This window comes from Syngnathoides biaculeatus, chromosome 9 (genome assembly GCF_019802595.1).
Source record: "Syngnathoides biaculeatus isolate LvHL_M chromosome 9, ASM1980259v1, whole genome shotgun sequence".
NCBI classification, from domain to species: Eukaryota; Metazoa; Chordata; class Actinopteri; order Syngnathiformes; family Syngnathidae; genus Syngnathoides; species Syngnathoides biaculeatus.
In genome coordinates, this window is record NC_084648.1 from 9,219,575 (window position 1) to 9,245,938 (window position 26,364).

The 26,364-nt window shown below is 42.3% G+C and overlaps 2 protein-coding genes and 1 long non-coding RNA gene across 8 annotated transcripts in view; 1 reads left to right on the forward strand and 2 right to left on the reverse strand.

The window, feature by feature from the left end:
• Nucleotides 1–1,954: 1,954 nt before the first annotated feature.
• On the reverse strand, nt 1,955–19,252 carry zbtb45 (zinc finger and BTB domain containing 45). Of its 2 annotated transcripts, none has more exons than XR_009796523.1 (8): nt 18,916–19,165; nt 16,367–17,230; nt 14,521–14,934; nt 13,172–13,312; nt 8,526–8,666; nt 7,074–7,344; nt 5,693–6,157; nt 1,955–2,206 (listed from the first exon to the last, which is right to left on the reverse strand). XR_009796523.1 is itself a non-coding variant. In XM_061830807.1 (8 exons), exons 3-8 carry the CDS (start codon nt 16,991–16,993, stop codon nt 5,757–5,759), a joined length of 1,995 nt encoding a protein of 664 aa, XP_061686791.1. In that variant the 5' UTR covers nt 16,994–17,230; nt 18,916–19,045; nt 19,172–19,252; the 3' UTR covers nt 1,955–5,756. The 2 variants fall into 2 exon arrangements, 1 of the variants encoding a protein (XP_061686791.1); XM_061830807.1 differs by adding an exon at nt 19,172–19,252 and having other exon boundaries at nt 1,955–6,157; nt 18,916–19,045.
• Nucleotides 19,157–26,229, forward strand: LOC133506550 (uncharacterized). Of its 2 annotated transcripts, XR_009796525.1 has the most exons (4): nt 19,157–19,289; nt 19,400–19,463; nt 19,816–19,957; nt 24,731–26,229. It is a non-coding gene; the product is annotated as an uncharacterized LOC133506550 (long non-coding RNA). The 2 variants fall into 2 exon arrangements; XR_009796524.1 differs by lacking the exon at nt 19,157–19,289 and having other exon boundaries at nt 19,326–19,463.
• The window catches only part of LOC133506548 (hexokinase-1-like), a 32,521-nt gene continuing 27,820 nt past the window's right edge, over nt 21,664–26,364 (reverse strand). For 3 of the 4 annotated variants that reach the window (XM_061830804.1, XM_061830803.1, XM_061830806.1), the window contains 2 exons: nt 24,557–24,790; nt 21,664–23,862 (listed from right to left, as the gene is read on the reverse strand). In XM_061830804.1, the coding sequence (XP_061686788.1) occupies nt 23,712–23,862; nt 24,557–24,790 (385 nt within the window). In that variant the 3' untranslated portion in view covers nt 21,664–23,711. Of the gene's footprint in view, nt 23,863–24,556; nt 24,791–26,364 lie in introns of those variants that run through there. The other variant, XM_061830805.1, reaches the window with a different exon arrangement.

Below are 26,364 nucleotides of genomic sequence, written 5' to 3' on the forward strand. Positions count from 1 at the left end.
CTCAGAAGACCCTCAAATGTCTGTATATCATCACACACAATGGATGAGCACACAATGGCGCCACTCACAAAAGGTTGACCCTCAGCATGCTGGGAGGGGGGAAAAAAGTGGGGGGGGGGGTGACAGATGTTGTCCGCCAGCAGATGGACTGCCAAGAAGAAAAAAAAAAATCAAACAGTGTGCTGCTCCATGGACTTCAACGAGGTTCCTTGTTTTTTTTCTTACAAATTTTCAAAGAGAGTATAAATGGTGGATTCCATGCAACACAGATATGAGCGCTTATCCAACAGTGTGTACATACAGAAATATTCAGATTCATAGGAAAGCAAAAATAACTTTTCAAGCATTGTTTCTGATAAAGCGCTTCACATTTGTTTTGCATGGAATTAAAGCCAAGTTATCAAGCAAGTGTGGCATTTTGATGCATGGTGTGCACAAAAGCCAGAAGTGGGTGGATTCAGTGTGAAACACGTTTAAGAATTACTGCTCATACAACTACAGTAAATACATATTCAGTGATTGAGAGAAAAGCAAAAACATTCAACATTTTTCATTTTACAAGCATCATTTCTGATACGTGCTTTACATCTATGCTGAAATGTAGTGTGGTGGTTCTGGGCTGACAGAGCAGTTGAGGTTTGTGGAGTCCATGCAGCACAGATGTGAAGCACTTATCAGAAATATTGCTTCTATAACTAATACTAGTTGAGTAATTAACAGGCAAGCAAAATCATTTTCACTGCATCCGTCCATTTTCTTAGTTGCTTATCCTCACAACAGAACCTCTTCAATTAGATGGCAGGGAGTACATACAGACATTAATGTATCCATTTTTTGTGACATTTACTTTTGTTGGTGTTCAATTGTAAAATATGTGCCTTGGGTCTGTAAAGGTTGGAAATCACTGGACTTACACGACTGTACTACAATTCCCGTGATAGCTTATTGATGACTCCTTATAGCACAGATCTGAAGTATTGCTCAGAAACAGAGATTACATATTGAGCAATGTCTATTTTATTTATTTTTGTAAAATCACTATTTCTGCCAAGTCCTTCACATATGTGTTCCACGGAGTGCACCAACACCAGCGAACTCCTATGCCAGTCCAGGACTTTTGGACAACACAATTTTTCCTACATTTCACAATTCCTCTGACAGACTTCGACTCCATGTGGCTCAGATGTGAAATGGTTTCCAGAAATTGAAAATGCTTCATTTTGCTTTTCCCCTCAGTCATTTAATTTTTACTTAGTTGTGTAAGCACCCTTTCTTAAAAGAGCTTCACATCTTTGTTGTATGAAGTCTACCAACACATAGATAGTTCTTTTCCAATCCAGGAACAGTGGAATACCCTTAGCTTAAAGTAAACGCAACACAGATGTGTGTTGTTGTCAAAAACAGAGCATGTGAAGTGAAAATGGCAGCACGGTGGATCAGCCAGAAAGCGTTGGCCTCACAGTTCTAAGGTCTCGCATTCGATCCCGGACCCACCTGTGTGGAGTTTGCATGTTCTCCCCGTGCCTTTGTGGGTTTTATCCGGGCACTCCGGTTTCCTCCCGCATCCCAAAAACACGCAACATTAATTGGACACTCTAAACTGCCCCTACAGTAGGTGTGATTGTGAGTGCGGCTGTTTGTCTCGGTGTGCCCTGAGATTGGCTGGCAACCAATTCAGGGTGTACCCCGGCTCCTGCCCGTTTACAGCTTGGATAGGCTCCAGCACTGCCCGTCACCCTCGTGAGGATAAGTGGCACAATAAAATGGATGGATAGAGTAAATGTAAAGAAAACAGTTTGTTTCCATGAGATAGATTCCTTTTTTTTTGGTTTTAAAGTAAAAAAAAAAAAAAAAAAAAGGCAGTGCTGCTCTTTTGGTTATGAACATAGTTCAAATTAGCTCAGCAACAAATCATACAAACATGCATAATAACGACAAGGGAGAACAGATGGCCTTCAGTCATAGAAGACGTTTAATTGGAGAAAAAAAATCTTTGAAATCACTCAATCAGTTTTCAAATTCAATTAAAGTCATCGACTACAACACCTACAAGTTCTCAGAAAAAGGTTAAAATCATGCCTCTTAGCCTTTGTCATACAGAAAAGATTGGCTTACTTTTCATTTTTTTTTCCTTTTTTTTTTTAAAGGATGACAAGTTTATAAAACCGCCACTGCTTGTCGGAGAGGATTTCCTGTAGAAAACATCCTAGAAGTAGAAGAACAGAAAAGGCATCACACAGTACGTCACAAAAGGCTGACATGTTACAGTACTGTACACGGGTCCTTGAATGCACCACAACCACTTCTGCCACTGAGAAGAAATCAAGTCCACCCACCCCAAAAAAACAAAAATCAAAACACTGTTAAATTGACTGAGGAGAGCACTGCCTTCATGTTGTTGGCAGCTGGCAAAATGAGGTAAATATGTCCAGAAAGAGAACACAAACAACAACAACGATAACAACAACAACCCCAAAAAAGAAAAGGAAAAAAAAAAAAAGCACCAGAGGTTTGGCGTTCAAAGTGGACATTTAGCTTATAATGTGACAGCATGTGTGCACTTGTCTTTGCCACATTTAACCACGGGGACATTTCATGTCAAATCTTTAGCGTGAGGTCTCCACAAGCTTTTTGTGTATGAAAATAACTTTTATTCAAGTCTGGTGAGTAAACCAAAAGGCGTGGGGGGGTGGGGTTGGGCGGGGACAAAAACAGGCCAAATATTTGTGGGGGAACAACAACATCTAGCTCTAAGAAACAGGATGTGCAAACTTAGGTGTGCATAGAGATCAAATTGCAATAAATATTAATGTGATAACTTCACATTACCACCATTTTTTTTTTGACTTGGTCAAAAACTCTTTGAGGGGTGATTGTACAATTTCATGATTCATTTTTAGTTTGACTAAAACAAAAAAAAATATTTTCCTTTGTGCCACGAGAAGTGCATCAACCGCCTCAAAGCCCCGAAACACAACCAAACATTCATTTTTTTAAATTTTATAATACATATATAAAATCCTGATAGAAATAATTGATTTGTCAAAGTTTCCCCCACCGACTTTCCCTTCCTCTCAATGGCTCTTTCGTGTTAAAAGCATTTTTTTTAAACGTTCTGCATCACAGGAGCAACAAAGAACAAAGTGAGCGCTGCTACCACTGTTTTTTTTTTTTTTGTTTTGTTTTTTTTCACACTGAAGTCAAACTTTTCAAATGTAAACGGTTCCGCCTTTTAAGCTTTCACTGTTGTAGCTTCAAATATGACACAAAAAGCCTGTCTTTGGACCGCCGAGGTAATTGTAGCTGTGTGAGTTTGTGTGTGCGCGTGCGTGTGTGTGTGTGTAATAGAAGCTTGAAATGTTTCCTAAACATTTCCTATTTGCAGTGCGTCCTGTTTCGAGGTATTTGATCGCGGGTGCAGCCGGTGAACGCCTGTGGAAACTGTGACCAACGTGTCTTGATGGATGAGGTTGAATTTCATTTCACGACGCCTGCCGATGCCACCCACCTACTTTCCGTCGCCACCCCGGTTTTCCTTCACAGTCAACTCATTTAAGTCTCTGAGCGATTTCTGAGTCCTGAATATTTGGAAAAACTGGAGGATTTTACAGCTAATAAGGATCCTCATGGCCCCTCGGCCTCCGCCCTGCTTAAGAATATCCCGAAAAAAAAAAGATGAGGAAAATTTAAAAAGCACAATCGTTTCAATTAAAGTGTCTTGGCTTTTTTTTTGAGGGTCTACATATGGTAGGCATGTATCCAAAATTTCATGATGCTATCGTAAACTAGTTTCCGGGCCCGATGAGAAAAAAAAATATTGCCATGATCAACCCACAAGCAATACCGGAAACTTAAATTATTCAGAATTGAACAAGTTTCAAATGTGTTATAAAGTATATAACTTACATTTTCAATAGTTTTCTCAAGGAGTCATGGAAAAATGCCAAAATTGAGCCTTAATGGCTGCTTCAAACCAAAATGGCATCTTTTTAGTTATTGCTTCTTAAGACTTTTTTTGGGGGGTGTGCTCGTCACTTTTGGTTCCGGGTCATTCCAGCGGGTGGGGTGGGTGGGGGGGGAGGGGGGGGGGACCTGGGAGGTGTTTGACTGACTGCCAACCTTTGACATCAAATGAATCGATTGTGAATAAAACCTTTTCTAAAGTCCTCCAATAAGCTCCTCTCAAGTTTTGCCATGGCCCCCCACCTCCCCGTAGCCAACTACATGTACCCAAACCTCCAAACGTTGTGTTCCCACAGAGGCTCTTTGCGGAAATGTTCAAGTGCAGGTTAATACTGTGAGGTTGTTGACCGCGAGGGCTCAGTAGAGTGAATGTGAGGAAATACGGTTCTGATGAGTTGTGCGTTGGGTTCCAAAAGAGCCTCTGCGGGAGCCCTGTGGGGAGGTTCCGGCCTGTTAGGCAGAGGTGGAAGGAAGTCAGAAATATGCAAGTCATATTGTGAGTCTCAAGTTACAAGTTACCATGAGGTCAAGTAGAGTCCCCACTAAATTTGAGTCATTACGTATAAGTCAGTAGAGTCAAGCAAACTTGGACTCAGTGTCTATAATAGTGCTAGTTAGGTATACTAACACATTTACATGATTTTTTTTTTTTTTAATTGAACCAAACCAGTATCTTTATTGTCTATGACTTTATGTTCTTCATTAAACACTGAACTGACATAAATCTCATTTCATTTTTGACAGGCTACTGGTGAGCTTAACCGTCACGTTAAAACCGTGAACGTCAAAGGTTTTTATGCTAACGGATGAAATAAGATCTCTCAGTTGCTGTCTCCCTCAAATTCTCTTCGTCCCATTTTATAACCCCCAAAAATCCTTGAATCCCACTATATGGAACAAATTAAAAACGTAAGTTGAGGTATCAATGTACTTGCTTTATAATGTGGCCCCTGCACTCAGACTCGTATCGCACGGGTGGGTTGCCAGGTTTGCTCACGCTACACAAAAAAATAACTGAAAATGCAGATTTTAAAATGTATACAGACTTGTCTTGTCATATAGTACAATAATTCCTAACCAGTCTGTTGCACCACAGTGGTGTACTGTGGTAAAGTTTCAAGTCAGTATATATTTACTACAATGTATCTTTTTCCGTTATCTATACCATTAACCTATAACGGAAGAACAATTAAATCCTCTTCCACTAAATCATAGAAAGTATATAACCTGTGTACCGTAAGAGACAAAGCCCCACCCTGAATAGTGAAAATTCACAAGCAACCGACAACCCCAAATGGTAAACAATTGTCTTTAGATGTTGGAAGATGGCACCAAACCTCAACTTTTATATCTGCCAATGCTTTCGCAAGTTTAACTGAAGCTCCTCTCCTCACTTCAAGATAATTCTCTGGCATCAAGACACCACAAGATGCCCCCAAAACACTACTTTTATATTAGATGGGGCTTTGGCACCACTGCAGGGGGTTTCACAAAGCAACAAAATAAGTTTAAAAAATAATTGAGGGGAAAAAAAATCCAGTAACCTTTTTATGTAGCAGTTTGCCTTGCGATTTTACTTGTAATCTAGAACAGGTAGATTGGGAAACAGTTCAAGTCAGTCATGTTGGGTCTCACAAATAAAGGGTTTTAGCCAAAAGAGTCTAAAGTCCTAAAACTAGCAATTTAAGTTTGACCAGTCATGTCATGTCATGTGACTTGCGCCCCCCACCTCTGCTGGCGACTGGCGTGAGTACGGGCTGAACGGCCTGGCACCCACGCCCTCACCGCCGACTCTAGTTGGACGTGGCGCCGTGGCCCGGCAGGTTGGCCATTCCGCCCACCATGCCAGCCGCCCCGGCCATACCTGAGGGCCCCCCCATGGCGGGAGGGCTGTGCTTGGTGGGCGAGGTCATGTCGGCGCTGCGCCCCGGCGGGACCTGGGGTGCGTGCTGCAGAGCGTGGCGCTCCAGCAAGGTGCGGTGAGTGAAAGCCCGGTGGCACACGTTGCACTGGAAGGTGCGCTCGGCGCGGTGCGTGCGCATGTGCACGTTGAGCGAGCTCTTCTGCGTAAAGCGCTTGCCGCACATGGAGCACTGGAAGGCCCGCACGCCCGTATGCACCACCATGTGCTTGAGGAGGTAGTCACGCAGGGAGAAAGAGCGCCAGCAGATGGAGCACTGGTGAGGTTTTTGACCTGTGGGCAGGTATGTGGGTGGAGCATTGTTAATTTTACTCAACTCGGTCCTGGTTGGACCTCAGCAGAAACATTGTGCTATGTCAAGCACACAATCATGATGGACACATGTTAGAACATGCTATAAGAGCACTGACCACAATTAGCTAACCAGCACAGGCTGGGATTTGGGCTAAAGTTTGTGATTAAGATTGTGATAATATTTGTAGTTTCGGAAGTAAGGTTCAAGGCTTAAGGCAAGGGTTGAGGACTCAAGGTCACTTTATACTCCAGTGGTGGCACGTTCGACAACGCCCGTATTGGATCCACATGACCTACGCATTACCCCGAAAAGCATCTCTGTGCAGCTTGCCTCGCACACGTAAAAAAAAAATTTTATTGCACGGGGAGAGCCGCGGAACCCGTTTTAATCACATCCTGTGATGGCGTACTCATCGTTCCTCCCAGTTCCACATAGCACCTATGCCGCCGCCTTCTTAATCATTTTGCAGGGTAACCAAACGCATCATCTGGTCAGTTAGGTCCATTTGTTCAAGCAGACCCTCTTCCATGGTCACGATTATTGTTGCTTTGTAAAAACGGCTACCGGAAATGACCAAAATGTGGTGAGGAAACACTACGCTGTGTCGTCCTAGCCAATACCAGCTGTAGCAACACCTCTGATTTGGAGAAGAACTGGGGCACATTTTCAAAATTACGTGCGTGGGTTGCGCTGGAGTATAAAGGCAAACTATGAACGGGAACCCCCCAGTGATGTCATCGTCGTCGCCACACGTGTGAGTATAAAGAGGCCTTAAGGGTTAAGGCTGGGGATTCGGGGCTTAAGGTTGTGTTCACACTTTTGGCGGTGTGGTTATGCTTCCAGAGTGCTGATTAGATAAATGCTGTTTCTGTGAGCAGACGGTCAAATGCTTACCGGAGTGGATAAACATGTGCTTGCTGTAATTCTTCCTGGAACGTAAAGATTTGCCACAGTGAGTGCAGTCGAAGGAGGTCTCGGATCCTTGGGAGGAAGGTGAGGGGCCCGAAGAGCAAGGAGCGGCCGTGTTGGTGGGAGGGGGTGGCGCCGGTGTCATGGGGACAGGTGGCGGGGCCTGTTGGCTGGGTTCCGCCCCTGCCATGGTGTCCATCCCTCCTATGTAGAATGGTGGCGGCTGCGACTGGCTCACTGGGTACTGGAAAAGAAGCTGTACGCAGAGCATACCACGAGTTTTACTGTAGATACACATTTGTGTGCTAAACTGAGGGATTTATTTTAGGAATTATTTTTTTTTATTAAAACTACTGTATTAAAGTTACATTTTAATCAATATTAAATGTTCAATTAAATAATTTGATTAGACATGCTAAACTGGAAAGCCAAATGAGGTTTTTTTTTTATTTTTTAATGAAAATATTGCGATTTATTTCTTTTTCTTTTACATACATTTTATTCTAATGTTAAAAGATTTTTATCATTTATTTGAATTATGATTAGTTTTATTTTTATTATTAAATGTGAATAAAAAAAAATTCACATCAGCATTATTAAGGAGCATTAAGACACAAAAAACAACCCCTCTCTGTACTATACGGCCAAAGAGGCAATAATAAAAATAAATAAAATAAAGAAGCAGAAAAACAGAATGCGCACCACGTCATTTGAATTTTGTTTAGAGCCTCACATCCCAGCCAGATACAGTCATCTCCACCGTTCATTGATTTAGTTCACCTATTTTTATAAACATGTAAACAATTAAAAAGTAAAATGTAATTTACAACATCGTCTATACAGTTAGAAACATTTAAAACATTTTAAGACGTGCGTATTATATGGTGCGTTATATGAAGTAGACCATGGATGGGAAATTGAAATTATGGTGGGGGGGGCAACATTTTTATTTTTATTTATTTTTGTCTACGTGAGGGCCATGATTTTCTTTGTCAGGTTTTCTCTTGCTGCAGCTATTCTCCATTGAGTAATTACTCCTTTCCTGCTGATTTTCATCATGCCATCACCACTCTTCTTTGCTGATGGAGAAGATCTGTACTAAGTGTTGTATTTAGGAGCAAGCGTAAAAATGACCCGTACATGCAATTGCGGACACGGAACAGCTGGATTGTTGATTTTGAGATGTAACTTGAAAGTCAACGAGAGTGGAAGGAAACTTTGTTACCATTGTTCGCACTCCCAGTGACTTCCGCTCCCATTACTGCCTAATGATATGATTAATAGTGAAATTTACATCCCTACCACCAGCTGTGTGGGACTCTTGAAAAAAAATACAGTATCTCAAAACACCACTGTATTTCCCATTGGAAAATGTCTTCCAAAAGCAAAATATCAGTAGTCCAGAGGACCAACGCTGGACTAAATAAAACCCATTACCTGGTTATTAATGGACTGTGAGGTTGGGGGTGGAGTCAGAGGTTTGCTGACCCGTCCTCTGGGATTAAACGCCATGGGCTGATGAGGTTCGCTCTGCGGCCAGAAACTCTCAGTGAAGACACCCTGCTCATCGTAGAAGTCCTGGAAGACAACAGACATGCAATAGAATTGAAGCATTATCTATTCTTGATGGGAAGCGAAGGAGAGTTAAAAACCTTGCGTGCTCACCTCCATTAGCGCAGCCTTCACCTGAGTCGCGGTCTTACACGTTTGTTTCGCCCAGCTTTTGGCTGCACATCCCTCAGTAATACTTTTTTTTTTTTTCTCAAAACACCTATTATAAATGCCACAAAAAGCCACTTGCACACGTCAGAAAGAACACCGCCGTCGAACTGGTCGGGCCACAACTCCGGTTGCCTTTCTGTGCGCTTTTTAGCATCTGAGGCCGCTTTCAGTCCTGACATCAATTAACTTGTCAGCTGTGGCAGATCCCTGCAGGTTTTTTTCCCTTCCACTTTGAACAGTCACACACAACATCTTCAAAATGAACACAATATATCAAGCAACGAGACATACCACCTATATACAGTAGCACCTTGACTCAGAAGTTTAATTCGTTCCGTGAATAAGCTCATGACTTAAAATCCTTGTAAAGTAAAAATGTCTTCCTAACTTGACACAGTATTAATAAGCCTGCCAAATGTGAATGATTAAAAACTCAATAAATACATCAGCACATATAATAGGAGACTTCAAATCAGTAATAAAGCCATTTTCTCTCAGTGTGTGCTAAATGAGAAACCACGCCTCACTTGTCCAGCATCTTTCTTATGCTGACACATTGCTACATGTTAGACCCGCAAAAATATATTTGCCTAAAGCCTGCAGTGCCTTACCTTGCCAGCTAACAGGAATGTTACTAGTGATAATAACCAAGTAACTCTCAATTGAGCCAGATAATTAAATATTGTTGCACCCGGAGGCACTCAAGTTCTTAAAGGGGTGGGGAGGGTAAAGTCATGCTTGTCATCCGTGTGAGTCACTGGGTGTTGTTTAACCCGTGAAAATCAGGAAAATGGATTCATTAAAAGAAAAAAACAAAAATGCTGTATCTCCACGATTTAAGACTGCATAGTGGTCTTTGTGTGTTTCCAGAAATTATCTTCAAACGGATGATGTATTTAGAAAAAAAAAAAAAAAAAAATCTCTGTCAGTCATATTGCAAATCCACTTCTGTTGAAATGAGTGAGAATGCCATCGATCTATTCCAGTTCTATGGAAGTAAATATGTGCCACCAGGATTTGAATTTGAAATGTAAAGTGATTGCATTTTCAATAGTTGCTACAATTCACCGTCTAAAATTCTGGCACAGCGAATTGTCAACATTGAAAAAATACACTATAATACAACTATTGAAAATGTGATCACTTTACATTTCAAATTCAAATCTCGTTTTCAGTGACATTTCAAATTCAAATCTGGTGGCACATATTTACTTCCATACAGCTCCCCTGAAAAAGCATTTTACTCTGGTGTCTGCGTCCACGTTGGCACAACAAATAAGAATCTGTTCTCAAGTGCCCTGCCTCTATAAGGGTTGGATAAAGAAATAAAACAAAACGTTATTAAAAAAGAGAAATAGCAATCTATAGTATTGTACAGTTTAAAACACAGTATTAATGTAAGTAAACCAATAATTTTTGCAACATTTGCTTTAATTCGATGGACGTTGTGCTTGATGTCAGTAGATTGCATCATGGACGTCTACTGTCTTTTTTTTTTTTTTTTTTTTTTTTAAAATGGACATATGGGCAACTTGGGTCATTTAAAATAAAATGTATGAGCAAAATACAAAAAGCAGTTGCTAATCCTACAAATATTACATTAGTCCAGATGTGTACCATATGTGGCTCTTGGGCCAAACTTTGCCCACCCCAGCGCCGCACGTAAACAGTGTGTGAAGCTGGAGATCAAGGAGTGTTTGTCTGGAGGGCAACAGCGTCCTGGTCACACAGGTTTTTCCCTTCAAAGTGTCAAGGTGTTGTGTGTTTGGTCTTTGCCTCCCGGCGGATGTTTGAGATTTTAAGGTATTCTTGGTTCACGCCTGACAAGGGTGGGGGTTTCGTATGCTTAACACCGCCACGAATGACGGCGTTTGCTGCAGTCTTTGATCAAAACTTCTTCTCGTGTGGACAACGCTACACATGCATGTAAGAGGCACACAGCATGTAATGGATTCTCTAACGTGTTGTGCCCAAAGGGCTTAGCGGGGTTGCTCAGCCGGTCATTTTTGTGCCCCACACGTATCAGAAGGAGCCATCTAACTGGATGTTTTGGAGGGGAAAATTCCACCCATCCTGCCAGATTAATGATCTGACGGAACGATGTGGCTCAACAACACCCAGAAATGCCGCCAGCTTTTCTGGGCGCTCGAGTTCATCAAAGATGGACTGATGCAAAGTGAAAAACTGTTGTGTGGTCCGACGAGCCCTCATTTCAATTTGTTTTTGGAAATTGTGGACGTCATGCAATATGGGCGCCAAGAGGAAAAGAGCCAGCCAGACTTTTATGGATGCAAAGTGAAAAGCTCGCATCTGTGATGCGATGGGGCTGCCTTAGTGCCAATGGCATGGGCAACTTACATATCTGTGAAGAAACATTAATGCTTAAGGTACATGCATGCTTTGGATAAACATATCCTGCCGTACTAGCAACGTCTTTTTCATGCATGCCGATGCTTATTTCAGCAAGAAATTACCAAACCACATTCTGCACTTGTTACAACAGTGTGGCTTCATAGTAAACAGACATGTGATTTGACTGAATTAAAAAAAGACTGAAAAATAGCCGGGGGTCTGGGGGCTGCAAGCATGAACAAAGGATGATCAACAATTTTAACATGCAAGATTTATAAATTGTATTACGAATGAAATATATCTAGTACATCTAGAAATAAATGCTATTCTGTTTTCAAAATGTACACAATATTATCGTTCATTACTTAGACAAATGACAAATTAAAATACAAATTCAACTAAATACTAAATTGAATTCAGATTTGCATCATGCATGGAAGCATGCTGTCATAGCGTGTATATCTTATCCATTCAAAAACGTTTTAATTTATTTTTTTAGTAGATGATTGAAATGCATGAATTTGACAATTGCTTTTGAACTCTCACCTCGTTATTGTGGTGGTCAATCGATTTTGCAAATGAAGTCGCTTAACAGAGTGCCAACTTCCTTCTTTCCAACTGTATCGATGATTTCTCATTCCATCCAGTTCCATCGGAACTTATTTTTGACATATCTATCAATTTATTTCACGCGAGAGGTGTCTTTCCTCTCGAGCACTGCCATCATGTTCACTTGAAAATGGCCCCATGATCTCCCTCGTATACAACAAGCGTTTTCATTGCTCAGGAGGAACACATTCGACCAATCAACAGATGTGTATCTAATCTTCCACCTCGCTTGCAAAAGTCGGACTACAATATGAACGAATGTGGATTCTGGCACGGGTTACGGTCAGAATATTGCAGATTATTTTTTTTTCATTCAATAGAATTTAAAAAGACGGAATTCCACCTATAAACGGAAAAATCATGTCTGAGTAAAAGAGTGCAGGTACTACACTGGCCTGCCTCCAGTCCAGACCTGTCTCCCACTGAAAATATGTGGCACATTAAGAAGCATAAAGTCCAACAACAGAGACCCCAGACTGTTGAACGGTTGATGCTGTACATCAAATATGGGAAAGAATTCTGCCTACAGAGGTTCAACAATTACTGTTCTCAGTTCCCAAACGTATAGGTTGAACATGATTTGGAAACAGTTGTATTCTGTTTTTATTTGTTTAACACAATGTCCCAACTTCATTGGAAATGGGTTGGTAAATACCATAATAGTGTGAAACCATATTTTTACTCAGTTATCATAACGTTAATATCGGACATCATTGCAAATTTAGATGTAAACTATGTATTTGTATGTTCATGCTGGAGAATTACTGCTTTATTTTTTTTCTTTTGTATTCCCATTGCAAAAAAATAAAATAAAATACAAAACATAAAACCTATAGTCCAAAGATATATACCAGGGTTTGAACCCCAGACCTCAGTCAGAACTGTGAAGTAGACCGTGCACCCTATTTTAAATATATTGAAAATAAATAAAATCATTGACAATCAAGCTCATTTAATTGTGACAGTCAAAAAACACAACCACAATTAAAATTTGAATAATTGTGCAGCCCTACAACAGATGACGTATATGAAAAATACTGCTCAATGATCAAATAATAAAAATGTTAAATGGATTAAAAACAAAGGGAAACAGCTAAAATCTTGAGATTGAAATGAATTTTCATTCCATACCAGGGCATGGGAGCCACTGGTCATACGAAGGAAGTTTATTTATTCAGATTTGGGGGGGGGTGCAAGCTGTAGCATGGTTTGAGTCATTGTCAATTCTAACTCTTCTATACTGAACACATTGTTCGCGCTAGCTGCGCTCTTCTTAAGCGTCTGTTGCAAGAATCCACTGTAACATGTCTGGCATTCGAAATGACGCCTGCTAACTCACCGCCAGTGACATTTGACGCACCATTTCAAACGTACTTATTTCTCTCCCATTTTCAGCTCACCTGTCCGAAGGCCGGCATGGCTCCCTGGGGTCCGCCCTGCTCTCCGTCCCGCCTGCCATCCTCCAGGTCGAAGGCCGTCCCGTCGGGATCCTGCGCGCCCTCATCTTTCACCACCACGCCCTCGCCTCCTCCTCCCAACACCTGGAACAGAACACATTAATGACGTCGAAAGAGAAGAAACGGCATCTTTTAATGACCTACGGTAAGCATGGAGCTGTTCATAGCTTTCAGTGAGAGTGGCGCATTGTGCACCAACATGTCAGTCATGTGCGCCAATGCAGTGCGAGTGGCAAAAGCAAAGAAAAGCGATGCAGCTCTGCATGCCTGAAAGCTGTAACCATGGCAACCCTTTCCCATAAACCTCCCCACCATCACTACACCCACACCAGAGGCAGCAACAGTACTCACACTTTGTACTTAAGTACAGATAGCTGTATGTGAGAAAAATAAAAATAAATAGGACTCTGGTAAAGTAGAAATCTTGATTTGAATCTAATACCCACTGAAGGTCAAAACTAAAACTGAATTATTGTCGTCATTTTGTTTTGGTAACTTGGCATAATAATAATAAAAATGTCATTGGAAACAATTTCCCACTTTTTAACTTGCTCTGCTCTCATAATGAAAAGAAGAAAAATAAAGCCGTCAGGTGGAATCCTCACATCTCCAAAACCATCACTTTTCAGGAAACCAAAGGGGGGAGGAGGATGTTGTGCCATTAACCCATCTTCAAAGAGAGCAAGCGGTTTAACACTTTAGATTGGTCAATAATTTGTAAAATCAACAGAAGGAGGTGGGGTGTGACCAATGCTATACGGTAAAGATTAAAGAAAGTTTTGGCCCAATGCCAGTGATACAACATGTTCCCCCAGCTTTTCCAATGTTGTGAATGGATGTTGATCATGACGTCAGGAAAATAAGCATCTCATCAGTGCTACATATTTTTATTCGACGGAACTTCTAAACACTAGATAGTGGTGGTTTTTACAAAATTCATTCATCAATCATATATTGGCCTCTGCTGGCCAAAGTGCACAGAATGATGGCATGACATCCACTGAATTAAAGCATGAAATCCAAAGAAAAAATTTTTCACGTCCCATTCAACTATGGTATTACTGTAAGTTTTTGTATAGTGCTATTTTTCTTCTTAACATCATCATTGTAATTTTTGAGGGGGATGGGATGGCACACGACGGACATTTTCCTTAATTTAAAATGGGGAAACTTGATCGCCGATACAAGTCTTTTGAGTCTAGGGTTTGGTCGCAGAACAAATTAAACTCATAAGTATCACAAGTACCACTCGAGTTGGAGTTGGTTACTTTCCACCACTGAGCCACACCCACCTGGAGCCTCAGCGGCTGCCTCTGCTTGCGGCTATGGCTTGCCCCCCTGTCTCGGTCTCCATCTCTACCGCGCTCCCTGCCGTCCAAGTCCTCCTCCTCGCTGAAGTGCTCCATGCTCACCAAGTCGTCTGAGAGGTCGGTGGCGTTGCCGCGGAGACTATCCCTGCCGACGCTGTCTACGCTGCCCACGCCGGAGCTGCAGCTCGCCGACAGACTGCCAGCTTGGGCAGTGCCCCCGTTGTCTGCCGCCTGCGCCAGTAGGTCGCGCAGCTTGTAGCGGACGTCTTGCGTGCAGCTGGGGCTCTGCTTCATGAGGCCACCGCCCAGACCGTCACCGCCTCCGCATAAGGACGTCGGGCCCATATCCCCCAGCGCCATCAGGCTGTTGGCTTGCTCCATAGGGCCGCAGGGTTCCTACACATTTTGAAACGTTAAAAGTTAAACCAGTGATTTTCGTGTTTTGTTTTGAATTATGTTTGAAGGCAAGTGCTAAAAACGTTCTAAGGGTGAGAAAAATTGTACTGAATTTTTTTAGATACAGTGTAAAACTGTTTTTCACCATCTCAGCTGGCCAGACTCTTTGGGTGGGGTGAGAATTAGCCACATGGCAAAAGTGGAATGGGGTGTACTCACTGGCACGAGGCCCTTCTCCACTTTATTAATACGGAGCACGAGCACGGTGGTTAGAGCATTGGTTTGGTAAGGGGTCGTGAGTTCGTATCCCACGGGGGACCTCCACATCCCGAGAGGTGTTTCGTCAGGAAGGGCATCCGGTGTAAAAACTGTGCCAAACAAATATGAACGTTCATCTGAGATGTCACGCTATGGCAACCCCTAACGGGACAAGCCGAAAGAAACTTTGTGAGTTACTTGGTAATATTACTTTTGCCTATTTCTCGCCTTCAGGCCATGCCCACAATGTCCATAAAAATGCAACTTCTGTGAAGTGTTTTGTTATTTGGGTTACTGTCTCTGTTGAGGTGACCCATGCACGGCCCACGCAATGTGCAGACATCTAGTTAGACGGCTCCTCGGCGAAGTGGCGTACTAGTAGCAGCTAGGAAAGTACGTATTATTCACTAGTGGGACCGTGGACCGGCAGCAGATCGGCGTTGGCACCGTCCAATACTTCAGTCTTAATACATGCACTGTGAAGATCCACACAACAGAGACACTTGAGGGAAAATAACTACAGTATTTAATATATTTGTTAGTCTGAGAGAAAATGAGCTGTGGAGTCAGGCGTCAGCAACTCACTCTGAGCGGTTGTGTGTTGGTCTCCCCGGATAACATAGACAGAAAAGAGGTACACGTTCTTCTGACAGTCGCTGGCTACAGACACTAGACCACAGTGTGTGGTTGAACATATTCAACTGAAGGGTGAAGGTATCTGTCTCCAGAGGACACGGCCACACAGTCCTCCACCTCAAGCGTGGGGCTTATTTTTTATGATTACAGAGCCTTTATCGTACATTATTTTTCTTTAATTCCTTGAAATTTGGCAATCTTTTAGAAAACACTTCTTTATAGTGTGTTAAATTTACATGTAGGGGGGAAGGGGGTGGCCCTCTTTGGGGCATCTTTAAAATGCCATGCTTACTCCAGACCTTAACCACCAGACTTCTCCATAAAGAAAAAAAGTTATATTTCCAGTAACGTATGATTTAAACAAATGATTCTCTCGTGCTATGTGAGGAATCACCAAACTAAACTGTATAAACTAAGAAAAATGGCCTTGTATTTTTTTAACCAATATTTTCCTCTTTTACGCAATTGTTTCACATTTCCATACTTTTCCTAGAGCTGGACATTTTAAAAAAAATCAAATTCCATACATTTTTCGTACTTTCCATACTTGCGCAGAAACCCTGGAGCTGGGCCCGCTCTCACCACCCATGTTGCTGGCGCTGCACTCCACCATGAAGTTAGGGAAGTTGGGGTATCCTCCGCTGACGCTGCCTGAACAGCTGCCACCGCTCTCCCTCCCTTTCCCCCCGCCGCCGCCGCGCTCCTCCTGCTTGGGGAGGACGCTGCCCAGCATCCCCCCGCCGACCGCCGCCGCGGCAGCTGCGGCCGCCGCCGCACTCGCCGCCTTCCTCTGCGAGATAATCTGCGTGCACTCGTCAATGACCGTCTTGATCTGCAGTATGCTGGCGGCGGTAAGGATGCAGAGCGCCTGTGACTGGAGCACCACCAGCGAGCCGCTGTACATGAAGTCCACCAGCTGCTTGACCGTTTCGGCCGGAACCAGGGGTGGCACTGAGATCTCAGAGTGGCCCAGGAGCAGCTTGTCCTGGAAGAAGGGGCTGCCGGCCGCCAGGACGCAGGCATGGGCGCGCAACGACGCGTCGTGGATGCGTACCGTTACATCGCAAAAGAGGCCCTCCCGCCGTTGGGTACGCAGGGCCTCCAGGACCGACTGGCTGGAGTTGTGCAGGTGGATATAGTGGACTGTCTCTGTGCCGGGCGCCATGGCAGGCGGGGGCGAGTCGCTGGGGACCGGGTGGGGCTGGGGTAGGGGGAGGGGAGGGAGGTGTCTGGGATTCTGCGTCAGCTTGAGGGAGGAGGAGGACAGGGAGGGAAACGGGTACAGCGCATGGGCCACACTGGGGCTGGGTCCCAACTCAAGGAGTCATGGGGCCGGATGACACAGATTGAGGCGAGCTGCTCTTGCCCTCTGGAGCGGGGTGGTCAGGAGTGAAGCTTTTCACTGTTTCCGTTGGGGTGGGGGAGAAGAAAAAAAATTTTTTAGTTTTATTTTTTTTGTATCACGGGATATTGGCGAGTACAGTAATTACCCACACCAGGACTCGATCCCAATCACTATGAAAAGTGAAAAACCTCAGAGTTCTTGACGCACTGAATGTTTACAATTGTCAATATACTGGGTCCTCGACATTGGAGTAACCTAACCTGTCTTGTGATTTTTCAAGATCTGACATGTCGCTAATAATGTTTTGCCTTGTACTGTGTATTGAGTTTCGACTAGTAAATGGTGGCAGTGAATTTATTCTTAATCAACATTAAATAATAATAAATATTCTTTGGAGGATCCGAAGTACGTTAGCATCAAGCCATTTAATGCTTTAAAATTGAAAAATATATAGGAGGAGCAATTAGTACAAGCAAAAAATTGTTCAAAATGCCACAAATGCGTCTTGTTTGTATGCGACATGCTGTTTTGTGTACAAGAATGTCCCTTTACTGATGCATTCTCTTCACAGAAGTCCCCGTTTTTTTTCTCTCTTTCTTTTTTTAAATAAAACCAGATGTAGGACATAAATCCAAGTTAGGCACCATGCGCTGCGATGTGAATGTAGCCTATTAAGGGTGGTTCAGAAAAAGTACATAACATGTGAATTGAAAGAGTATTTTTCATGGATAGCTGGAGATAGGTTCCAAAGAGAAAACATCCATCCATTTTCTGAGCTGCTTATCCTCACAAGGGTGACGATCGTGCTGGAGCCTATCCCAGCTAATTTGGTTCCCAGCCAAGTGCAGGCTCAGGGAAAAAAAAAATGAATCCGTGAATTTTGTGAATAGTAAAGTCAAAGTTTGCCGGGGATTGGTGAATTCCTGGGAAATATAAACATCACAGCCGCCATCCAAAGGATTGACAATATGGCCATAAAATTCACTAAGGTAAGATTTCTATTTTTCCCCTTGTCATTGGTAGAAAACAAAAAAAAAAGAAAACTAAACCATTAACCCCACAAGACAATAACACATTGTGTTGTTCCCCATATATAATTTTGAATTTAATCTCATGACAAGAAATTGATAAGTGGAAAGTTAACAAAACTTTCGTCTCATTTCCATTTATTATATAGACTCACACGCAGAACAAAAAAAAAAGAGAGAAAAATATCTAGTGAATGAATAATTTAAGCAGTTTGAAATAGGCGAAGACTTTTTATTCACACCGTTGTTCCACTTTGATCTTTATCGCTTATTAGCCACGAATATACCGGGACGGCCAAACTAAACTGAGTTTGGGTCAACGTCCCACTTGAGAAGGTGGCTGCTATTTGACCGGAGTGACGTCATCGAGCAGGTTAGTTCTAAACCCCAGTGACGTCGGCGAGGCTAGCTCGCCGTTAGCTGTTGACGTTAGCCTCATGGAAATCGGCGCGTGACAAGGCCGAATTCCAGTCTACTAAACAACCAAGTCGTGTTAAATGTACGCGAGTGCCCGACAAAGTTCATAATTAAAACAGCTACCCGGGCACGCTCGACCCTCTTCCCGCGTTGCCTAACCTAGCTCCGTGGTACGTTAGCCTGTCGAGCTAACAAGCAGATTTTTTTTTTTTTTTTTTTTGCAAGCTTTTAGCAACGTCACCGCAAAGCATAAACGCGGTAAGCATGCACGCACGATGTTAAATATCGATTGCATACCTGATACGTGCGCTGACACTTATGGACACTTTTTTGTTTTTTTTTTTTCCTTTTTCTTTTTTGCTCCAGCGGGGTGGATGCAGCAGCAGATCTACCCTAGCTGCTGCCTGCCTGGTGGTGGTGGTGAGGGCTGGAAACAAACACATGCACGCCCACACACACACAACAGGGACGTGATGTTTCAACCGCAGCAGAGACACGAAAAAAAGAAAATGAAAAGCACACGGAGTGCTCAAAGAAACACGCGCATGCTCACAAGATGTCTGGAAGTCGGATTGCGGCTGACAACCTTCGAGTTCGTGTAGTGATTAGGATCACCTGCAAACGCCCACGCAGTCTTGCGGGGTAACATCAAGACAAAGACTATTGTTTCGGTACTTTAACGTTGAAATAAATCGTGTTACTGCTGAATTTGAACTGTTAAAAACAACGAAAAGTAGAGAATACATACATATACCGTATATGTTTTTGCTTCCTGTAACAGGTGGTTCAAAACTACCTGAATGCAACACTTGGGAATGACAGAGAGAACATCTTGAATAACTTGAGTGAGTACTGTAATGTATTTGCAATGGACCAATGCTTAGTCGCGGTTTACCACCATCTGATTTAGTTATGGATTACTTGTAAAAATAAAAAATCTTGGAACAAATTAGAACTTTTTTTTAATTGATTTTTTTTTGGAGGGGGGGTTGGGGCGTTAACTTTTATGGATCTTTCCGACCTGTCAATCACTCGTACAATAATAGCCAATCTGGCTTGACACGCCCCTCTCGCGTATTGTCGCACAAGCAATGCTGGTTGTCAGTAGCGTGCACTTGGAAAAGTTAATGTTATGAAGAAAATGGTCCTCAGATGCACCTGGGGAAAGTGCAATTCTGATGAAAGATATCCTGCTAGGTTACAAGGGGCCCGGTCGATTAATTTTCCAAAGCCTAAAACACAGATGACGAAGTGGCTACGATGGATTAAGGCTTGCGGAAGACAGCACGTGTGACTAAATGTGGACAATATCAACAAACACACGGCTGTATATTCAAAGGTAAGTGAGGGAGAAGTAACTTCTATGAGTTTTAATTAATGATTATCAGTCCTTTATACATTGCAGGAGAACAACTTTGACCTTGTTAGTGTATCACTGACCTGCTGAACGAAGTGTGTCATGTTTTATGCCGAAGAGTTGGGTTAGTGATACGTAAATGTGCGATGTCATGCCAGAGAAATGTCTATTTAGCTTTTCGTATCACATCAGACTTTTAAGACAGAGCACTGGGTTCCATTACGAGCCAAGTGAAATGAATACACCGACTCACTTCTAAAGACAATGATATTACTCGTAATCTTTCCAAGTAAAAAGTACTCACCCTGCTTTACATGCGCAGTACGATTCCACGATTTTATCCTGTTGGATTTCAATATGAAGTTTGTGAGGTGTCGAACTTTTTTCACATCGATCGCCAACATTTCGCTGTAACTCTGACATTGCGTCCTGCTCTGCCCAAAATCTTAATTCGGCGCATATATCCTTGCGTGAAATAGTTGAGATCTTTCTGTAGAACTCTGACGCATTTAGCAAAAGACACACCCAAATATTATCTGGAATACGCGATCGACTTCAAACATTTTGTGCTCAATAGCCATTTTGTAAGCTTGTGGGACATGGCTAAGAGCGCGGAGCTTAAGAGCGCAATCGGAAAGGCCATTGGCAGTATTAGAATCAGCTTTAGTGTAACAACACACAAGGAATCTGTTTCCGGAAGTCAGTGCCAATTCAATAATTTTGGGTGTTTAAAAAAGAGAGAGAGAGAGAGAGAGAGAAAAAAGTTACCACTTGCTCTCCAGCCAGAATGACATCAGGATCTCAGAGTCCAGCTCTGGTTGGGCATTTATGTCGCGTTTGGTTTATTGTGAGCGACTTCTCCAAGCTTCAGAGTATCAATTGTAGAGGGGGACAGTTACAGTATTTGTGGATTTTGGGATTATCCCCTGCGAATTCTTCATCTTCACTTCTAACGTAGCATATTCACATCATATTTAATGTCCAGTGCATCTGCATCATATTCCTTTAATCCTTTGCATCGTATGGCATATATATATATATATATATATATATATATATATATAGCATGCCTACACAAGCGTATTTTTATCATACTGTTGTTAATGTACACCTGTAATGCAGGCTTTTTATAGTTAATGTAGGCACCTTATTTCCACCATATTTGAAGGTCTAATGTAGCATATTTACATTTTAAGAACCAGCAAAAATCAACCCAAAAAAGTGTCTGACATGCCCATTTGAAAAGGGCTATTATTGGCTAATTAATTGCTTGGGCTGTTATATTCACATCATATTTAATGGATTTGTTTTGGCCTTTGTAAGCACTCACTTTTTTCACACACAAGCTCCGCTTCAGCGAGCAGAAGGCGCTCACCTAGCCGCAATGCCCCATCTCCGCCCCCAGTTGTCACGTTAAGGAACGGCAGACACGTTATAATTCCAGCAGTTTATGAGGCGTGTTCTGCAGTAGCTCACTTGCGTGAAACTGAAACATTAAATCAAGCGAATTTGAGCAAGACAAGAAATATGTGAAGAGTGTTTTGTAAGTATGGATTCTTGAGGATCTCGGCAGTCACTGATGGCGTAGTGGTGCATTTGTTTACCGTAAACGGAGTAAGCGGTATTGAGCATGGATGGATGAGAATGAACCTTGGTATGCGGACGTAATTGTTCAAGAAAAAGACAACAGACTTTGTTCCACAACAAAATAGAATTTAATCATGAACAGAGTTGTCACTGTGTTTGTCTTCCGAATGAGACAAAATATCTCGTATTTCCCCATTTTGTCTGTGTGTAAGGCATGCAGTCTCCACACAGCTTTAGACATTGAAAGCGTACATGTCCGACACACACGTCACGTACACACTCTTGACACAAAATACACAATAAAGCGCTTGCAGCTTAGTAGTACTCCACCTCTCCCGGTCAGAGTTAATGCGGGATTCATCACGACGACAAAGCATAGTTAGTTCACAAACATGTTCTAATCTAAGGCTAACATTTGCCGCTTGCTACTTGGACGTGACCAACACGGATCAAACCCGTGGTCAGGAGCAGAGTTGGGCTTAAGTCACACATGTGCAGGTCTCAAGTCTTAACCTTCAAGTCACAGTCGAGTCGCAGGTTATCTCAAGTCCAGTACCAGGGAACAAGTGACTGAAAAGTTCGGCATACCAGTACAGTATTTGGTTTTGGGGGAAATTTCTAAATGAACCTAAAATGCCACATCACCTTTACAGGTGAATGTAAACTGACCTCAAAACGTTCGTATGGTCATGTCCAGCTCTTCACTGTTTGTCGTTTTTGCATAACTTGCTGTTTTGAAACAAGGAGCTGGATGGCAAAATTAACATGCTTGATGTACGAATGAACAAATTAATTTCACGGTTTCCGTAGAATTGGTCTTTAAAGAGTCCTCTTCATCGTGCTGTTGACATTGAGACATCCTGAGACAAACACCTAATAAATGATCAGCAGCAGATCAAGAGTATGAAGTGTCTTTGGCCACTGAGCTTAGTCATAGTGTCATCATCACCAGGTCGAAACGGAGACTGGAAGAGCCACAGAAAGGCATACAAATGGACGTCTTTGGAAATGTTCATGGCTCAAACACAAGAACAACTGACGGTCACTAGATAAAGCAGTATATCTCGCGATTGTGCCAATACGAGACAAAGTTGTGGCACCAAAATGTCTTTCATAAAGGTACGGCTTGACATAAAGTGCTTCGTTTGTATTTCTTTGTAGAATAGTCTCATCTTAAAACCGTGTCATGGTTCTATATTTATTACAGTAAGTGATATTATTTGTCGTATTTATGCAACAGCAATGAGGTAATTGATGCTGCAAGAATAATGTTCTACAACACTTTTTTATTTGACAATGAACTATATTAAAAAAAAAAAATCCCTATGTCGTGTTTAGGGAGTAATCATTCATGCATTCACTACACCCTACTCACTATTTTTTTTTTTTGTGGAATTTTTAGTGCAAGATATATTTCCACTACACAAAAATCATTTTATAATGACTAGGGAGTAGAGAATTCCCAACACAGCATGTCTCATGCCAAGGCAAGTCCCGAGTCTTTAACTCCCAAGTCCAAGTCGAGTCTCAAGTCTTTTTGTTTTTCTCAAGTCACAAAGTAATGAAAACAGTGACTCGAGTCCAAGTCAGAATGACTTGAGTCCCCAATCTCTGGTCAGTAGCTTAGCACATGATGTTATGGGGAGGAATGGAGCAGCCGTGACTCGGCCGCAAGCCCTTGTTGGCCAGCATTTCGAAATGTACATTGGGAACGCCTTGGCCTGTCAGGCCCGTCTGTGTGTTTGTATACATATGCTGTATATAAAAAGTGCAGGCATTTTCTTGTCTCTATGGTGTAAAATCCTACCAGATCCAAAAGTGGCATCAGCTATATAAAGTCATATATTTGCCTCCATATAAAAATAAAATTAGCAATACACAAATATTACACACCTACGGAGTTTGGACGACGACAAGCTACCAAAGAGAGTGTTCAAACACAAGAAAGCTGCTGGTGCAGAAAAATAAATATGCAGAGCTCGGGATGCTTGTTGCGCTCTGCCCTGGCGGTGGTCGGGTGGTGAGCGGTTGGGCTCCAGAGTCGGGGTCACGGCTGTTGGGGGGGTGGGCGGGGTGACTGGTAGCAATGGAGCAGCGGGTATTTGTTTTTTTTTTTTTTTTTTTTTCTTCCGTACTTTCAAGGAGGGCCTCAGTGCTGCTGAGCTTCTTGCTCCCTCTGACGGCAGCCCACCGCCGTGATGAGGGCAGCCCCCTTCCCGCTGCCATCCTCTGACAACAGGAAATTGACGTCGCATTTTGGGGAGAGCTCCTTCACCGTTTGCTGGAAGATCCGTGAGAAGCTGCAAGGAGGGAGAGGGAGATGAAACTGCGTGCGGAGGCAGCTCAAGCCCCAGTTCAGGGTGTAGCCCGCCTCTTGCCTGAAGTTAGCTGGGTTAGGTTCCATCACTCTGATGCTTGAAAATTCACATTTTTTTTTTTAGATAGCATTTGCCCAGTGTGCACGAGAATGCGAAGGAAGCCGGGTTTAAAAAAAAAAAAAAAAAAAAAAAAGCAAGAAGAACTGTATCAGTTCTGAGCTCAAGACTGTTAATTTTGAAGTTTCGCTAAACACTAGATACTTTTTAATGAAGTTTGTTAATCAATCGTCCCCTGCGATTGGTTGGCAACCAGTTCTGGGTGTACCCTGCCTCTCGCCCAGAGTCATTTATAATAGGTTCCACCACGCGTGTGAGGATAAGTGGATGGGTGAATAGTTAATAAATCAAGGACTGTGAATCTGTAAACTGAACAAACGCTGGGGAAATTATTTGACTTCATGGACGCATATTGACTTTTCTGATTATGAAAAATACATATCCCATTTTAGATGAGAGCAGTATCAACGGGTATCCTTAAATCGCACAACAATTTACGGGGGAGGAGAAGATTGTGTAAATTGTGTGTCTGTGGAAGGGAAGGCAATAGTGGCCCAGGGATGTAAAACGTTTGGGATAAAATGGGTCAACTCAACTTGCAGCTATTAAGTAGCCTTACTGTGGGTGCAGCTTGTAGAGGGTTCCGTCCACGCCCACAGTCACGTCTAGATGGTCCTGTGTCCGGTTCTCGCGGATCTTGTCCACCACTGCCGCCATGCCGGCCCCGCAAATCTGGGCAGCGCGGCGGGAAACAGTGCCGCACACCTCCTTCACAATGATACTGTCGTCACAGGTGCTGTCCAGCCCCAGCTGCTGCAGGATGGCCCTGACCTGCAGCAGAGCCAGACGATCGCTACAGAGAAGGGTGGTGGAGGCGGGGGGGAATGACATGACATGTCAAAGGCTTGCCAGGAGTTATTGGATCTCTCACAGCTGTTGCCAGAGGCCAAGGTTTAGGGCTTGAACAGTCTTGACGTCTTATCGCCCTCAACTCTTTTCCGGAATGCGTTAGTCTGTTTTTGAGTCGTTGCTCCCCATTTTCTGCTGAGTTACATCAAAGCATGGGCCACAGGCCACATGGAACCGCTCCATTTTTTTTTTTTTTTTTCATCTGGAACGCTGAGCATTTAGCCAGAGCCTTGACATATTTTCATATTTTTTGCATGAATGTAGCCATTTTCCCTCCAAATTGTTTATGAAAATGTACTTTTTCTGTTATGTATGTTTTTATACGTCCCATTAAAATAATTGAATAATTAATTGTAAATAACAAATTTTGCATTAACATTGTTTTATTAGATTGAGTGATGATTGGTAATTACATTTTCAATACAATTTAAAAAGGAATGAAATTTCAATAAATTATTTTGCATATTCATTTAACATTTAAATCAGTAGTTAATTAAATGATAGATGGTAGTGTATAAATGAGTGCTTGTTTTATTAATAAATAAAGTAATTGGTTAATTATAATTGAATTATGAATAATAAAATTAAAACTACTCATTTTATTATACATTTTTTACCTTATGTTTTATGTTTCTATTTCAATGACATGCCCAATGTGGGCGGTTTAATAATGTGACACTTGAGCTCACAACTTTGTATTTGTTAAAATCTTAAAAAAATACAAATAATTTTGTATCCGTACCAAGGTGGCATTTTCCCCAAATAAAGCCTTAATTATATTTCAAACTGTTGTGGAATCCTGAAATCAGTCATTAAAAAGTAACACTGTAAACAACATAATTGAGGGATTTGGGGATAACCGGGATTTGAATGAGGAGAACCACCTGCAAATATTTGGTTTTGTGATGGAGCTATATAAAAATGTCACAAAAATTATGCATTATTGTGGAGGCACCTCCTCTACTTTTATTTCAATTCTTGCATTCACATCTAAAAATGTACTGATGGTAAGAATCCATTTAAGAGGATTTATTTTCAAATCAGTGTACAGCTAGTCACAGATTTACTGCCAATGCAACACGAGTGATTGAGATTTTATGACAGTATTTACAGCTTTGCTGTCCCCTGCAAGCTTAGCAATTTCTGTCTTGGCTTCTGTCACATACAGTTAGCCACTAATCTACAGTACAGTACATCCTGCAGGGGAAAACCACAAAAAATCAGAGACAACACTTCCAGGAACCAAGACCAAGATTTTGAGTTATTGAGACCACAGAGACCAAAACTTTGAGAACACGAGACACAATCAAGACCAAGACTTTAAGGTGCTGGGCAAAAGTCAAGAAAACATCAGACAAAGTCCAAATCAAGATGTTAAGGAGCATAGACAATGTTAAGACCAAAAGTTTGAGGAGTTGAAACCAAGTCAAGGCTAAGACTTTCAGGAACCAAGACCAGGAATATGAAGACTTGAGACCAAGAGTTTAAGGAGCTAAGACCAAGTCCAAACCAATGACT

Excerpts from the sequence above, each read along its gene's own strand:
- zbtb45 (XM_061830807.1), bottom strand. The coding sequence starts at position 16,993 with ATGGCGCCCGGCACAGAGACAGTCCACTATATCCACCTGCACAACTCC. Across the intron at positions 8,667-13,171 it reads CCATGCCGGCCTTCGGACAG|GACTTCTACGATGAGCAGGG; the intron begins GTGAGCTGAAAA and ends GTTGTCTTCCAG. Across the intron at positions 7,345-8,525 it reads CACAGTCCATTAATAACCAG|CTTCTTTTCCAGTACCCAGT; the intron begins GTAATGGGTTTT and ends CTCTGCGTACAG.